The following is a 15,207-nucleotide window of genomic DNA, read 5'->3' on the forward strand; positions in this document are numbered from 1 at the left end:
TGTATTTTGCTGGTTTTCTGTTCGAATCTCGAGATCGACAAATTATTTATAATTTTTCTTTTTTTTAAATAAATTTTATCTTTATTTCTCCATTATTCATAGAGTTACTATGAATCATTCCAAATCATATATTTCAAAATAATATCATAAATTTAAAATATTTCTATATTTTATCTTAATTTTAAGAGTCAAGTTCCCGCACATGCGCAGAATCTATTAATCTTCTTAGCATTGTGCTTTGAAAACCAGATTTACACAATACTTAAAACTTATTGCCGAGTCGTAATAAGAGTCTTTGACCATTCAGAAACTGTCGAGGTACAAGTCTTGTTGGCTAGATCGGCAGGGTGTGTCATTGTATTTTGCTGGTATTCTGTTCGAATCTCGAGATCGACAAATAATTTATAATTTTTCTTTTTTTTAAATAAATTTTATCTTTATTTCTCCATTATTCATAGAGTTACTATTAATCATTCCAAATCTTATATTTCAAAACAATATTATAAATTTAAAATATTTCTATATTTTATCGGAATTTTAAGAGTCAAGTTCCCGCACATACGCAGAATCTATTAATATTCTTAACATTGTGCTTTTAAAACCAGATTTACACAATTCTTAAAACTTATTGCCGAGTCGTAATAATTATCTTTGACCCTTCATCAGCTCTCGAGGTACGAGTCTTGGTGGCTAGATCGGCAGGGTGTGTACTTGTATTTTGCTGTTCTTCTGTTCGAATCTCGAGATCGACAAATAATTTATAATTTTTCTTTTTTTTAAATAAATTTTGTCTTTATTTCTCCATTATTCATAGATTTACCCTGAATCATTCCAAATCATATATTTCAAAACAATATTATAAATTTAAAATATTTCTATACTTTATCGGAATTTTAAGAGTCAAGTTCCCGCACATGCGCAGAATCTATTAATATTCTTAACATTGTGCTTTTAAAACCAGATTTACACAATACTTAAAACTTATTGCCGAGTCGTAATGAGAATCTTTGACCCTTCAGAAGCCCTCGAGGTACGAGTCTTGGTGGCTAGATCGGCAGGGTGTGTCATTGTATTTTGCTGGTCTTCTGTTCGAATCTCGAGATCGACAAATAATTTATAATTTTTCTTTTTTTTAAATAAATTTTATCTTTATTTCTCCATTATTCATAGAGTTACTATGAATCATTCCAAATCATATATTTCAAAATAATATCATAAATTTAAAATATTTCTATATTTTATCTTAATTTTAAGAGTCAAGTTCCCGCACATGCGCAGAATCTATTAATATTCTTAGCATTGTGCTTGTAAAACCAGATTTACACAATACTTAAAACTTATTGCCGAGTCGTAATGAGAATCTTTGACCCTTCAGAAGCTCTCAAGGTACGAGTCTTGGTGGCTAGATCGGCAGGGTGTGTCATTGTATTTTGCTGGTCTTCTGTTCGAATCTCGAGATCGACAAATAATTTATAATTTTTCTTTTTTTAAATTAATTTTATCTTTATTTCTCCATTATTCATAGAGTTACTATGAATCATTCCAAATCATATATTTCAAAACAATATCATAAATTTAAAATATTTCTATATTTTATCGGAATTTTAAGAGTCAAGTTCCCGCACATGCGCAGAATCTATTAATTATCTTAGCATTGTGCTTTTAAAATCAGATTTACAAAATACTTAAAACTTATTGCCGAGTCGTAATGAGAATCTTTGACCCTTCAGAAGCTCTCGAGGAACGAGTCTTGGTGGCTAGATCGGCAGGGTGTGTCATTGTATTTTGCTGGTCTTCTGTTCGAATCTCGATATCGACCAATAATTTATAATTTTTCTTTTTTTTAAATAAATTTTATCTTTATTTCTCCATTATTCATAGAGTTACTATGAATAATTCCAAATAATATATTTCAAAACTATATTATAAATTTAAAATATTTCTATATTTTATCGGAATTTTAAGAATCAAGTTCCCGCACATGCGCAGAATCTATTAATCTTCTTAGCATTGTGCTTTTAAAACCAGGTTTGGTTTGATTTTTTTTTTGGCGCAAAAGCCATTTTTGACCATGCTGCGCCAAGCAAATGGTAAGATGATAGGACAGACAGTAAAAGCACACATGTTAAAATATAAATCGAAAGGTATCCAAATACACATGCAGAAAATTAATGTGCAAGAATGGTAATAGTTCTATATGGAACACTGTTTCGATAAAAACGCTACAATTTATCGATGTAAAAAAAAAAAATCAAGCGTTAGCATTAGTTAAAAAGCACTAGATACAAATATAAAAACCGATAGTTTTTAAAAATTTAAAAATGTTTGGGTGGAATTTCTCTCCCACCAGGTCCTGCAAAGTCAATGACGAAGACTTAAAAAAGTGTAGACGGAAGGAATTAAAACATGGGCATTCAATTAAAATGTGATTTATTGTAAAATCTACACCACATGTGAGACACTTTGGAGCCGTCTCGCCAAAAATGAGGTGCCTGTGTGTGTAACGAGTATGTCCTATACGGAGGCGAGTCAATTTGACATCAGCCTCTCGTATAGTGTTAACTGGCCACAAATTAATTTTCGGTTAGATGAAATGTAATTTATTATGGATCTGCAGATCCCATGACTTTTGCCAGGTAGATAAAATGCTGCAGTTAAGAGACAGTTTAACGTCGCAAAACGGAAGTCCTTTGATCATAAATGTCGAAGCAGATTTTGCAGCTGAATCTGCTTTCTCATTCCCTAAAATGCCCACGTGACTAGGAACCCAACAAAATAAGATGCTTAGACCAGCTTGTTCTAATACACGCAACATAAACAAAATTCGAATAGCAATTGGATTCATTCTGTTGTGATAATTAGAAAGTGCTTTCAGAGCACTCATGCTATCAGAATAAATAATGATATTATGCTGAGTAGCAGCCGAAATTTTCTGAAGAGCACAGAAAATTGCCATTAACTCAGCAGTATAAACGGAACAACAATTATGAAGACGGTGACTCAATGTCTCAGATGGAAACACAATGCCACATCCAACATGTCCATCTGTTTTCGAGCCGTCCGTGAAAATAGGTACAAAAGATGAATACTGATGGCGGTGATATAAAAACAGCTGCTGAAAAACAACATGTGCAGTTAAGGATTTATCGAATCCTGTAAAGGGGTTCAAAAAGGAAAAACGCGGGATATCCCAGGGAGGGAAGCAAAAGGAATCAACTGCTTTAATATGAACGTCTTTGAGATCCGAGTCATGCAGCAGCAATTTGACTCTATCATAAAAGGGAAGTATGTGCGAAGGACGGGCATTATACAATCGACGCAGACCTACTGGTAGTGCCATATTGCTTAAGGGGTGTTTTGAAACAGATTTAGTTCTGAAATAAAACTGAGCAGATAATTTCTGCCTCCTTAAGCAAAGGGGTAGCTGATAACATATGACATAGAGGCTTTCAACCGGAGAGGTACGAAATGCACCAGAACAGATACGCAAAGCTGAATGGTGGACTGGATCTAGACGCCTCAGAACAGATGAACGGGCGGAACCATATACCATGCACCCGTAATCTATTCGGGAGAGGACTATTGCCTCATAAATACGGAGAAGGGAGGTTCGATCGGCACCCCAAGATGTTCTGGAGAGTACTTTCAAAATGTTTAACGCCTTCTCACACTTTCTTCGCAGGTGTAAGATATGCGATAGAAAGGTGAGCTTTCGATCGAAAATTACTCCCAAGAATCGTACTTCATTCACTACAGGAATCGGTGAATCATTTATTTGAATATTGGGATCCTGATGAATGCCTCTTTTCCTACAGAAGTGTACACAGCTACTCTTCTCTGGGGAGATGGTGTGACCATTGTTATTGCACCATGCTACCAATTTATTTACTGCGTGTTGTAATTGTCTCTCTAATAAATCCATATTACTGCCTTGGCATGAGATCTGCAGATCATCAACATATAGTGTTCCCTGAACAGATGAAGGCAACTTATTTAAAATTTGGCTTAGATGAACAATAAAAAGCGTGACACTGAGGACACTTCCTTGCGGAACACCCTCAGCTTGAATAAAATAATTAGAATAAACATTACCAATTCGAACACGAAAGGTACGTTGTGTCAAAAAATTTTGTAAAAATATGGGTAAATTTCCTCTAAATCCAAAGTTAAAAATGGTAGAAAGTATACCATAGCGCCATGCTCGGTCATACGCTTTTTCTATATCAAAGAATATAGAGACAAGGTGGTTTCTCCTGACATATGCATTGCGAATTTCGGTTTCCAGTAATACGAGGTTGTCAAGAGTTGAGCGACCTCTACGGAAACCACTCTGCAATGGGGAGATGCAACCATGTTTCTCTAATTCGAAAATTAGTCGAGCATTGACCATGCGCTCGAAGGTCTTACAAAGGCAATTTGTAAGAGCAATCGGCCTGTAGTTCAGAGGGACAGATGGTTCTTTGCCAGGTTTTAAGATAGGAATCACAATAGCTTCTCGCCATTGTGAAGGGTATTTCTGCTCAGTCCATATTCTGTTAAAAAGCATTAACAGATTGGAAAGGGAAATGGTATTCAAATGGCGAAGCATGTTATATGTGATTCCATCTGGCCCAGGACTGGTATCATGGACTTGAGACAGCGCCGTTTCCAATTCAAACATCCTGAATTCACAATTATATGGAATGACATCTCGGGTTTTAAAGCTCAAAGGCAACCGTTCCGCGCGATTCTTAATTGCCAGAAACTCAGGGCTGTAAGAATCAGTTGCGGAAACTTGTGCAAACGATTGGCCAAGAATGTTAGCAACGTCTAATGGGTCCGAATACATCATATTACCAGTTTTTAAAACTGGAATAGAAGTTTCATTATAGATCCCATTAGCAGCCTTTACCTTTTTCCATAAAAGTTTACTGGTAGTAGAGGACGTGATGGATGAAACAAATTTAGTCCATGATTCTCTCTGACTGCGGCGGCGAATGCGACGTGCAAGCGCTTTGGCTTTCTTAAAAGCAACCAAGTTCTCAGTCGTCGGGTACCTTCTAAATAGATTCCATGATTTTTTCTGTTTCTTATGGCTGTCGCGACAGGCTTTATTCCACCACGGTCTACGAAATTTTCTTAAACGTGGGGATGTTTTCGGAATGGTGGTGTTTGCGGCATTTATTATCGTATCAATCACATTTTGTATTGCTTTTGAAATATCTGTATCACTGACCATAGCCTCATTGATAACCGCTAGTTGTGAAAATGTATTCCAGTCTGCCCGCTGGAATAGAAAACGCGGGGGACAAATAGTGGCACTACCGCTATCAGTGTGGGAGAGTATTAGGGGAAAGTGATCGCTATTGTGCAGATCCTCTCCAACTGTCAAATTCAACATCGGTAGCAGTTCAGGAGAGCATATGGCCAGGTCAAGACAGTGGAAGCTACGTGTGGGGGCATGGAAGTACGTTTGCTCGTCATTATTGAGCAGACAGAGACAGTTGTTAGCAATAAACTGTTCAATCTGCTGCCCACGAGAGTTTGTACTAACCGAGCCCCACAAAGTACTATGTCCGTTGAAATCGCCGATTATAATAAAAGGCGAAGGAAGTTGATCCACTAATGTGTCAAGGTCTTGTTGACGTATTATATCATGTGGCGGAAGATAAATACAGCAGACTGTGACCAAAGATCGTATATGGACCTGCACGGCCACAGCCTGAAGAGATGTATGCAACATAAGAGGAGTGCTCGGATAAAGGTTTGAAGTAAAGATGCAGACACCTCCAGAACCATGAGATTCAGTGCCTGCATCTTTCCGAACACAGTTATATCCGCGTAATTTTAGTGGAACGTTGGGTGTCAAGAAGGTCTCCTGAACACCGAAACAGACAGGATGAAAATTGTTAATAATGGACTTGATATCCTGCAATTTGGACCGGATGCCGCGACAATTCCAAGAAACGAAGGTACCCATTAAGAGATATGTTTGGCTGGAGAAAGAACAGAGGCATTAGTCTGAGTTGCCGGATCATCGCAACTCATATCAAGCTCATCTTCATCCTCAGAGGGATGTAATTTTATATCAGGGCTATGCAACTTATCCCCAAAGATCGTTGTTAAATCCTTGTGGACATTACCCTGCATCGCCATTCCCAAAGCGACGGAATTTTTGGAGGTTGATTTTTTTAATTTCAGAGGTAAATCTTTTTGCGAAAGACCGCGTTTTGCAAGTTTTAATGTTAGTGAGCTTTGTTTTTTGCGTTTAGACTTTGTTTTTACAACCTTAGGAGTGTCAGAAGTATCATTAATTGATTTTTCAGAAGTATCATTAATTGATTTTTCAGAAGTATCATTAATTGATTTTTCAGAATCGGAATCTGTAAGTTTTTCAGGTGGTTTGTATTTTTTAGAGTTTTTCACACAATTTGCACAGGAGCAGTTTGAACAATAGGTGCTTTGAAGTACAGAAGCATAACTCTTACCAGGAGTAGGCGTTTGCGCTTGAACCTTACGCCAGGCTTCGGGATACGTAATATCTTCTTTGAACTTAACAGTAGTGATTTGTTTCTCTAGTATCCAGCGCGGGCATGATCGAGAATAAGAAGGGTGATTGCCACTGCAGTTCACACACTTTTCCTATGCGGAACATTGCTGGCTGTCATGCCCTTTACCTGCACAACGGGCACAATGTTAATGACCCGCGGCAATTCATTTTAGAATGTCCAAAGCGCTGGCAATGGAAACATCTCAGAGGGTTTGGTATATATGGACGGACTGGTAGTCTGATGTAGCCGGCATAAGCAAATTCTGGCAGTTTAGGTGTATTGAACGTTAAAATGTGATGTTTTGTCTCCAGAAGTTCTCCATCACGCCGAAGAGTGATGCGGCGAACATTCGTGACACCCTGCGGTTTCATTTCTGCAATAATTACCTCCAAGGAAACATTTAGCAATTCCCCACAGGTAATCACACCTTTAGAGGTGTTCAAAGATTGATGTGGATTAACAGTAACCGGTATTGTAGCTAAATTTTTAATTTTTTGTATCTGCTGGGCTTGCTTCCGAGAATTAACCTCAACAAGCAAGTCCCCAGAGCGCATTTTTTTTTATTGATGTTACACCGCCAACTGTTCCAGTTACAGCCTTCTGAACAAGAAATGGTGATACATTATCGAATGATTCGTTAGCATTAGAGATCCGCTTTACAACAAAAAAACTATCAAAATGGTAAGAATTTGAAGAAACTGGTGCTTTATGACGCCCACTGAAGGGACCCTTTTTGGGAGGAGCCATGCGATATGGTAAATGATTCGGGCCCGACGGCACCGCCCACCACGGAGCCCAACAAGGAAAGGCAGCCACCGGCTCTGGCCATTCCCAGCCTCGGCACTTACCTTGGTGCTAGCCGGAACCTATACGCTCGGAGTTACCCCCGGGGACAGTGACCACCCTTAACGCCAAGCCCAAGCAGTAACCCCTTTGCTTGATCCCTAGCAGACTAGCCACTCAGGTGACTAGGTACCAGCCGATTGATACACCGGGGACCACAGTGCACCACCCGTCTTTCAAATGGGTCGCCACGCACGGCCAACACGTGGGACATTGGCTGTCCATGAGAAGCAAGAAGCAAACAGAGCGGCGACAGCTTCTCATGGCGAGCTCCCTCGCTTGCCGTCAAGGGAAGGAAAGACATAGCAGACAGCAGAAGGCGAAGAGGAGTATAAACATAAAGGGAGTATAGATCCCTGGGTACCTCGGGATTGGGACACCCGTACTCACCTATAGTAGGTGAGCCCCTGAGGGGGCTTTTAAAACCAGATTTACACAATACTTAAAACTTATCGCCGAGTCATAATAAGAGTCTTTGACCATTCAGAAATTCTCGAGGTACGAGTCTTGGTGGCTAGATCGGCAGGGTGTGTCATTGTATTTTGCTGGTATTCTGTTCGAATCTCGAGATCGACAAATAATTTATAATTTTTCTTTTTTTAAATAAATTTTATCTTTATTTCTCCATTATTCATAGAGTTACTATGAATCATTCCAAATCATATATTTCAAAACAATATTATAAATTTAATATATTTCTATATTTTATCGGAATTTTAAGAGTCAAGTTCCCGCACATGCGCAGAATCTATTAATTATCTTAGCATTGTGCTTTTAAAACCAGATTTACACAATACTTAAAACTTATTGCCGAGTCGTAATGAGAATCTTTGACCCTTCAGAAGCTCTCGAGGTACGAGTCTTGGTGGCTAGATCGGCAGGGTGTGTCATTGTATTTTGCTGGTCTTCTGTTCGAATCTCGAGATCGACAAATAATTTATAATTTTTCTTTTTTTTAAATAAATTTTATCTTTATTTCTCCATTATTCATAGATTTACCATGAATCATTCCAAATCATATATTTCAAAACAATATTATAAATTTAAAATATTTCTATACTTTATCGGAATTTTAAGAGTCAAGTTCCCGCACATGCGCAGAATCTATTAATATTCTTAGCATTGTGCTTGTAAAACCAGATTTACACAATACTTAAAACTTATTGCCGAGTCGTAATGAGAATCTTTGACCATTCAGAAACTCTCGAGGTACGAGTCTTGGTGGCTAGATCGGCAGGGTGTGTCATCGTATTTTGCTGGTATTCTGTTCGAATCTCGAGATCGACAAATAATTTATAATTTTTCTTTTTTTTAAATAAATTTTATCTTTATTTCTCCATTATTCATAGAGTTACTATGAATCATTCCAAATCACATATTTCAAAACAATATTATAAATTTAAAATATTTCTATATTTTATAGGAATTTTAAGAGTTAAGTTCCTGCACATGCGCAGAATCTATTAATCTTCTTAGCATTGTGCTTTTAAAACCAGATTTACACAATACTTAAAACTTATTGCCGAGTCGTAATAAGAGTCTTTGACCATTCAGAAACTCTCGAGGTACGATTCTTGGTGGCTAGATCGGCAGGGTGTGTTATTGTATTTTGCTGGTCTTCTGTTCGAATCTCGAGATCGAAAATAATTTATAATTTTTCTTTTTTTTAAATAAATTTTATCTTTATTTCTCCATTATTCATAGAGTTACTATGAATCATTCCAAATCATATATTTCAAAACAATATTATAAATTTAAAATATTTCTATATTTTATCGGAATTTTAAGAGTCAAGTTCCCGCACATGCGCAGAATCTATTAATATTCTTAGCATTGTGCTTTTAAAACCAGATTTACACAATACTTAAAACTTATTGCCGAGTCGCAATGAGAATCTTTGACCCTTCAGCAGCTCTCGAGGTACGAGTCTTGGTGGCTAGATCGGTAGGGTGTGTCATTGTATTTTGCTGGTCTTCTGTTCGAATCTCGAGATCGACAAATAATTTATAATTTTTCTTTTTTTAAATAAATTTTATCTTTATTTCTCCATTATTCATAGAGTTACTATGAATCATTCCAAATCATATATTTCAAAACAATATTATAAATTTAATATATTTCTATATTTTATCGGAATTTTAAGAGTCAACTTCGCGCACATGCGCAGAATCTATTAATATTCTTAGCATTGTGCTTTTAAAACCAGATTTACACAATAATTAATTTGGTCTAAAAGAACAATGATAAGAATACGAATGAATTCTGCGCATGTGCGTGAATTTCACTCGTAAAATTTTGAATCAATATAGAAATATTTTGAAATTAAATTCTATTTTTGACGTATAGGATTTGGAATTATTCATATTAACTCTAGGAATGAAGGAGAAATCTGGATAAAACAAATTTTAAAAAATGAAGAAAAATATAAAAAAATATTTGTCGGCTTGGAGCCTCGAACTGAAGACCTGCAAAATTATATGCCACACTCGGCCGATCTAGCCACCATGCTTCGTAAACCGAGAATTTCTGAAGTGTCTAAGATTCTTTATTTCAGTGTCTAAGATTGTCCAGTAAAATTTTAAATACGGTGTCAGTCTGGGCTAAAAGCACAATGCTAAGAATAAGAATGAATTCTGCGCATGTGCGCGAACATGACTCGAAAAATTTCGAATAAATATAGAAATATTTTGAAATTAAATTGTATTTTTGACGTATATGATTTGGAATAATTCATTTTAACTCTAGTAATGAAAGATGAAACTGACTAAAATAAATTTTTAAAAAAGAAGACGAATAATATATAAAAAAATTTGTCGGCTTATAGCCTCGAACTGAACTGCAAAACTAAGTTCCAAAATCTGCCGTTCCAGCCACCTAGCTTCGTAACGCGAAAGCTTCTGAAGTGTCTAAGATTCTCATTACGACTGTAAAGTAAAATTTTAAATACTGTGTCAATCTGGTCTAAAAGCACAATGCTAAGAATACGAATGAATTCTGCGCATGTGCGTGAACTTGACTCTTAAAATTTCGAATAAATGTAGAAATATTTTGAAATTCAATTCCATTTTCAACGTATATGATTTAAAATAATTTATTTTAATTCTAGTAATGAAAGATGAAACTGATTAACTAAATTTAAATAAAATATATATATAAAAACATTTGACGGCTCCGAGACTCGAACTGAAGACCTGCAAAACTAAGTTCCACACTCTGCCGATCCAGCCACCTAGCTTCGCAATCTGAGAGCTTCTGAAGGGTCTAAGATTCTCATTACAACCATCCAGTAAAATTTTAAATACGGTGTCAATCTGGTCTAAAAGCACAATGCTAAGAATACGAATGAATTCTGCGCATATGCGCGAACATGACTCGTAAAATTTCGAATCAATATAGAAATATTTTGAAATTAAATTCTTTTTTTGACGTATAGTATTTGGAATTATTCATTTTAGCTCTAGGAATGAAGGAGTAATCTGGCTAAAATAAATTTAAAAAAAAGAAGTCGAAAAATATATAAAAATATTCGTCGGCTTCGAGCCTCGAACTGAAGACCTGCAAAGCTAAGTTCCCCACTCTGCTCATCCAGCCACCTAGCTTCATAACCCGAGACCTTCTGAAGTGTCTAAGATTCTAATTACGACTGTCCAGTAAAATTTTAAATACGGTGTCAATCTGGTCTAAAAGCACAATGCTAATAATACGAATGAATTCTGCGCATGTGCGTGAACGTGACTCGTAAAATTTTGAATAAATATAGAAATATTTTGAAATTCAATTCTATTTTCGACGTATATGATTTGGAATAATTCATTTTAAATCTAGTAATGAAAGATGAAACTGACTAAAATAAATTTTTAAAAAAAGAAAAATATATAAAAACATTTGACGGCTCCGAGCCCCGAACTGAACACCTGCAAAACTAAGTTCCCCACTCGTCCGATCCAGCCACCTAGCTTCGTAACCCGAGAGCTTCTGAAGTGTCTAACATTCTCATTACGACTGTCCAGTAAAATTTTAAATACGGTGTCAATCTGGTCCAAAAGCACAATGCTAAGAATACGAATGAATTCTGCGCATGTGATTGAACGTGACTCGTAAAATTTCGAATAAACATAGAAATATTTTGAAATTAAATTCTATTTTTGACGTATATGATTTGGAATAATTCATTTTAACTCTAGAATTGAAAGTTGAAACTGACTAAAATAAATTTAAAAAAAAGAAAAATATATAAAAACATTTGACGGCTCCGATCCTCGAACTGAAGACCTGCAAAACTAAGTTCCAAACCCTGCCAATCCAGCCACCAAGCTTCGTAAACCGAGCGCTTCTGAATGGTCTAAGATTCTCATTACAACTGTCCAGTAAAATTTTAAATACGGTGTCAATATGGTCTAAAAGCAGAATGCTAATAATACGAATGAATTTTGCGCATGTGCGCGAACATGACTCGTAAAATTTCGAATAAATATAGAAATATTTTGAAATTAAATTCTATTTTTGACGTATAGGATTTGGAATTATTCATTTTAACTCTAGGAATGAAGGAGTAATCTGGCTAAAATAAATTTTAAAAAAAGAAGAAAAATATATAAAAATATATGTCGGCTTCGAGCCTCGAACTGAAGAACTGCAAAACCAAGTTCCTCACTCTGCCGATCCAGCCCCCATTCTTCGTAAACCGAGAGCTTCTGAAGGGTCTAAGATTCTCATTATGACTGTCCAGTAAAATTTTAAAAACGGTGTTAATCTGGTCTAAAAGAACAATGCTAAGAATACGAATGAATTCTGCGCATGTGCGTGAACTTGACTCGTAAAATTTCGAATCAATATAGAAATATTTTGAAATTAAATTCTATTTTTGACGTATATGATTTGGAATTATTCATTTTAACTATAATAATGAAAGATGAAACTGACTAAAATAAATTTAAAAAAAAGAAGACGAAAAATATATAAAAATATTTGTCGGCTTCGAGCCTCGAACTGAAGAACTGCAAAACCAAGTTCCCCACTCTGCCGATCCAGCCACCTAGCTTCGTAACCCGAGAGCTTCTGAAGTGTCTAAGATTCTCATTACGACTGTCCAGTAAAATATTAAATACGGTGTCAATCTGGTCTAAAAGCACAATGCTAAGAATACGAATGAATTCTGCGCATGTGCGTGAACTTGACTCGTAAAATTTCGAATAAATATAGAAATATTTTGAAATTAAATTCTATTTTTGACGTATATGATTTGGAATTATTCATTTTAACTCTAGTAATGAAAGATGAAACTGACTAAAATAAATTTAAAAAAAAGAAGACGAAAAATATATAAAAATATTTGTCGGCTTCGAGCCTCGAACTGAGGACCTGCAAAACTATATGGCACACTCGGCCGATCCAGCCAACAAGCTTCGCAACCCGAGAGCTTCTGATTGGTTGGTTTGTTGGTTTGTGAGGTTTATTGGCGCAAAAGCCACATTTGGCCATACTGCGCCAATCAAATGGTAAAATTATAAAAGATATACTGAACCAACAAATGAGTGTTTTAAAAAAGTGTGCAAAGATAAAATTGCATAATTTAAAAAGTTATCTTGGTATCTGAACATTTAAAAACATAAAATTGTGAAACAAAGAAGAACGAACAAGAACACAAAAATGTTCAACACAAATAGAATAATAGAAAAATTATATACAAGTAAAAATGCCAATAGCTCGTAAGAATTTAAAAATATTTGGGTGGTATTTTTCACCCACCAAGTCTTGTAATGTTGAAGACGAGTTAAAAAAACGAGCACGATACGAATTAAAAGCAGGACATTCAATTAAGATATGGTGAACAGTAAAATTAACATGGCAGCTGTTGTACATAGGCGCATTTTCCCCGAAAATGAGATGTTTGTGGTTGAAGCGCGTATGCCCTATACGGAGACGAGTCAATTTAACATCCATCTCACGTATAGGATGAACAGGCCAAGAAACAACGTCCGTTTTTATAAAATGTAGTTTATTTTGGATCTGCAGATCCCATGACATTTGCCAGTTTGAACAGATGTGGTGATAGATGGACCTTTTAATGTCGCAGAAGGGAATTCCCATGCGCAGATTTTGCGGCCAAGTCCGCCTTCTCATTCCCCAAGATGCCGACATGACTCGGTACCCAGCAGAAAATAATATTTAATCCATCATTTTTTAAAAGTCGCAAGGTGAATAAAATTTTAATGGCAATCGGATGCATCCGATTGTGGTAATGCGATAGTGTATCCAGAGCACTCATGCTATCGGTGTAAATAATAAATTTACGCTGAGTAGAGGATGAAATTTTCTGAAGAGCGCAGAAAATTGCTACCAACTCGGCAGTAAAAACTGAGCAGCAATTATGCAGACGGTGGCTAAGTGTATCAGATGGAAGTATGATGCCGCAACCAGCATAACCATCCGATTTTGAGCCATCCGTGAAAATTGGCACAAAGGAGGAATACCGATAGCGATGATATAAAAATAGCTGTTGGAAAACAAAAGGAGCAGTTAATGATTTGTCGAATCCTGTGAAGGTTCGTTGGTTAATTGGTTTGTGCGGTTTATTGGCGCAAGAGCCATATTTGGCCATGCTGCGCCAAGCAAATGGTAAGAAAAAAGGCCAACAATAAAACCAAACACATTAAAAAATATAAAAGCGAAAATGATCAGCATAAAAATGCAGGAAATTACTGTGCAATTATGTTAATGATTTAAATAAAATACTGATGTGATGAAAGTGTTACAATGAAGCAAAGTAAAAGGTGGAACATGAACAAAAGTCAAAATTACTAAATACAAGAATAAAAGCCAATGGTTTTTAGAAACTTGAAAATATTTGGGTGGTGTGTTTCACCCACCAGGTCCTGTAATTTAACAGAAGACGAGTAGAAAATATTACGACGATGAACATTAAAATTGGGACATTCGATTAAGATATGTTTAATACTAAAAGCAATATTACAAGTGGTACACATTGGCACCCTTTCACCGACGATGAGGTGATGATGAGTATAGCGAGTATGTCCTATACGGAGGCGAGTCAATTTAACATCATTCTCTCGTATAGGTGAAACTGGCCACAAACCAATCGTGGGTTTTATTAAATGTAGTTTGTTCTGGATCTGCAGATCCCATGATTTTTGCCAAGTTTTAAAGAGTTGATAAATAAATAACTTTTTGACGTCACAATATGGGAGGGCCAGAGACAGAGATGTTGATGCAGATTTAGCTGCAACATCAGCTTTTTCATTGCCCGAAATACCCACGTGACTCGGAACCCAGCAGAGAAGAATATTAAAGCCCCTGCTTTTCAGTATCCGCAGGTTAAACAAAATTTCAAAAGCGACTGGATGCATATGGTTGCGGAAATGAGAAAGTGTTTCCAAAGCACTCATACTGTCGGTATATATGATAACACTACGCTGAGTAGAGAGTGAAATTTCCTGTAGTGCGTGAGATATTGCAACCACCTCAGCAGTAAAAACAGATCAAACGTTGTTTAGCCGATAGCTGAGTGTATTAGATGGAGTTACAATGGCACAACCAACATATCCATCTGATTTTGAGTCATCTGTAAACACTGGGGTAAAAGAAGAATACTGACAGCGGTGCTGATGAAAAATTTGTTGGAAAATAACAGGATTAGTTGAAAATTTATCAAACCCCAAGAAAGGGTTCAAAAAGGAAAAATTGGGAATATCCCAAGGAGGAAAAGAATAAAAATCAAGAAATTTAATGGCAACGTTATTAAGGTCCGAGTCGTGCAGGGAATTTTTGACTCTCCGACAAAAAGGAAGAATATGATAAGGTCGGGCATCATAAA

The 15,207-nt window shown here is 36.3% G+C and overlaps 1 protein-coding gene across 1 annotated transcript; it reads right to left on the minus strand.

Moving 5' to 3' along the window:
• Positions 1 to 2,584: 2,584 nt before the first annotated feature.
• LOC129958418 (uncharacterized) lies at positions 2,585 to 3,553 on the minus strand. Its single transcript, XM_056070903.1, has one exon. It carries the CDS (start codon positions 3,551 to 3,553, stop codon positions 2,585 to 2,587), a length of 969 nt encoding a protein of 322 aa, XP_055926878.1.
• Between the last annotated feature and the right edge of the window lie 11,654 nt (positions 3,554 to 15,207).

Source organism: Argiope bruennichi, chromosome X1, assembly GCF_947563725.1.
Source record: "Argiope bruennichi chromosome X1, qqArgBrue1.1, whole genome shotgun sequence".
Classification (NCBI taxonomy): Eukaryota; Metazoa; Arthropoda; class Arachnida; order Araneae; family Araneidae; genus Argiope; species Argiope bruennichi.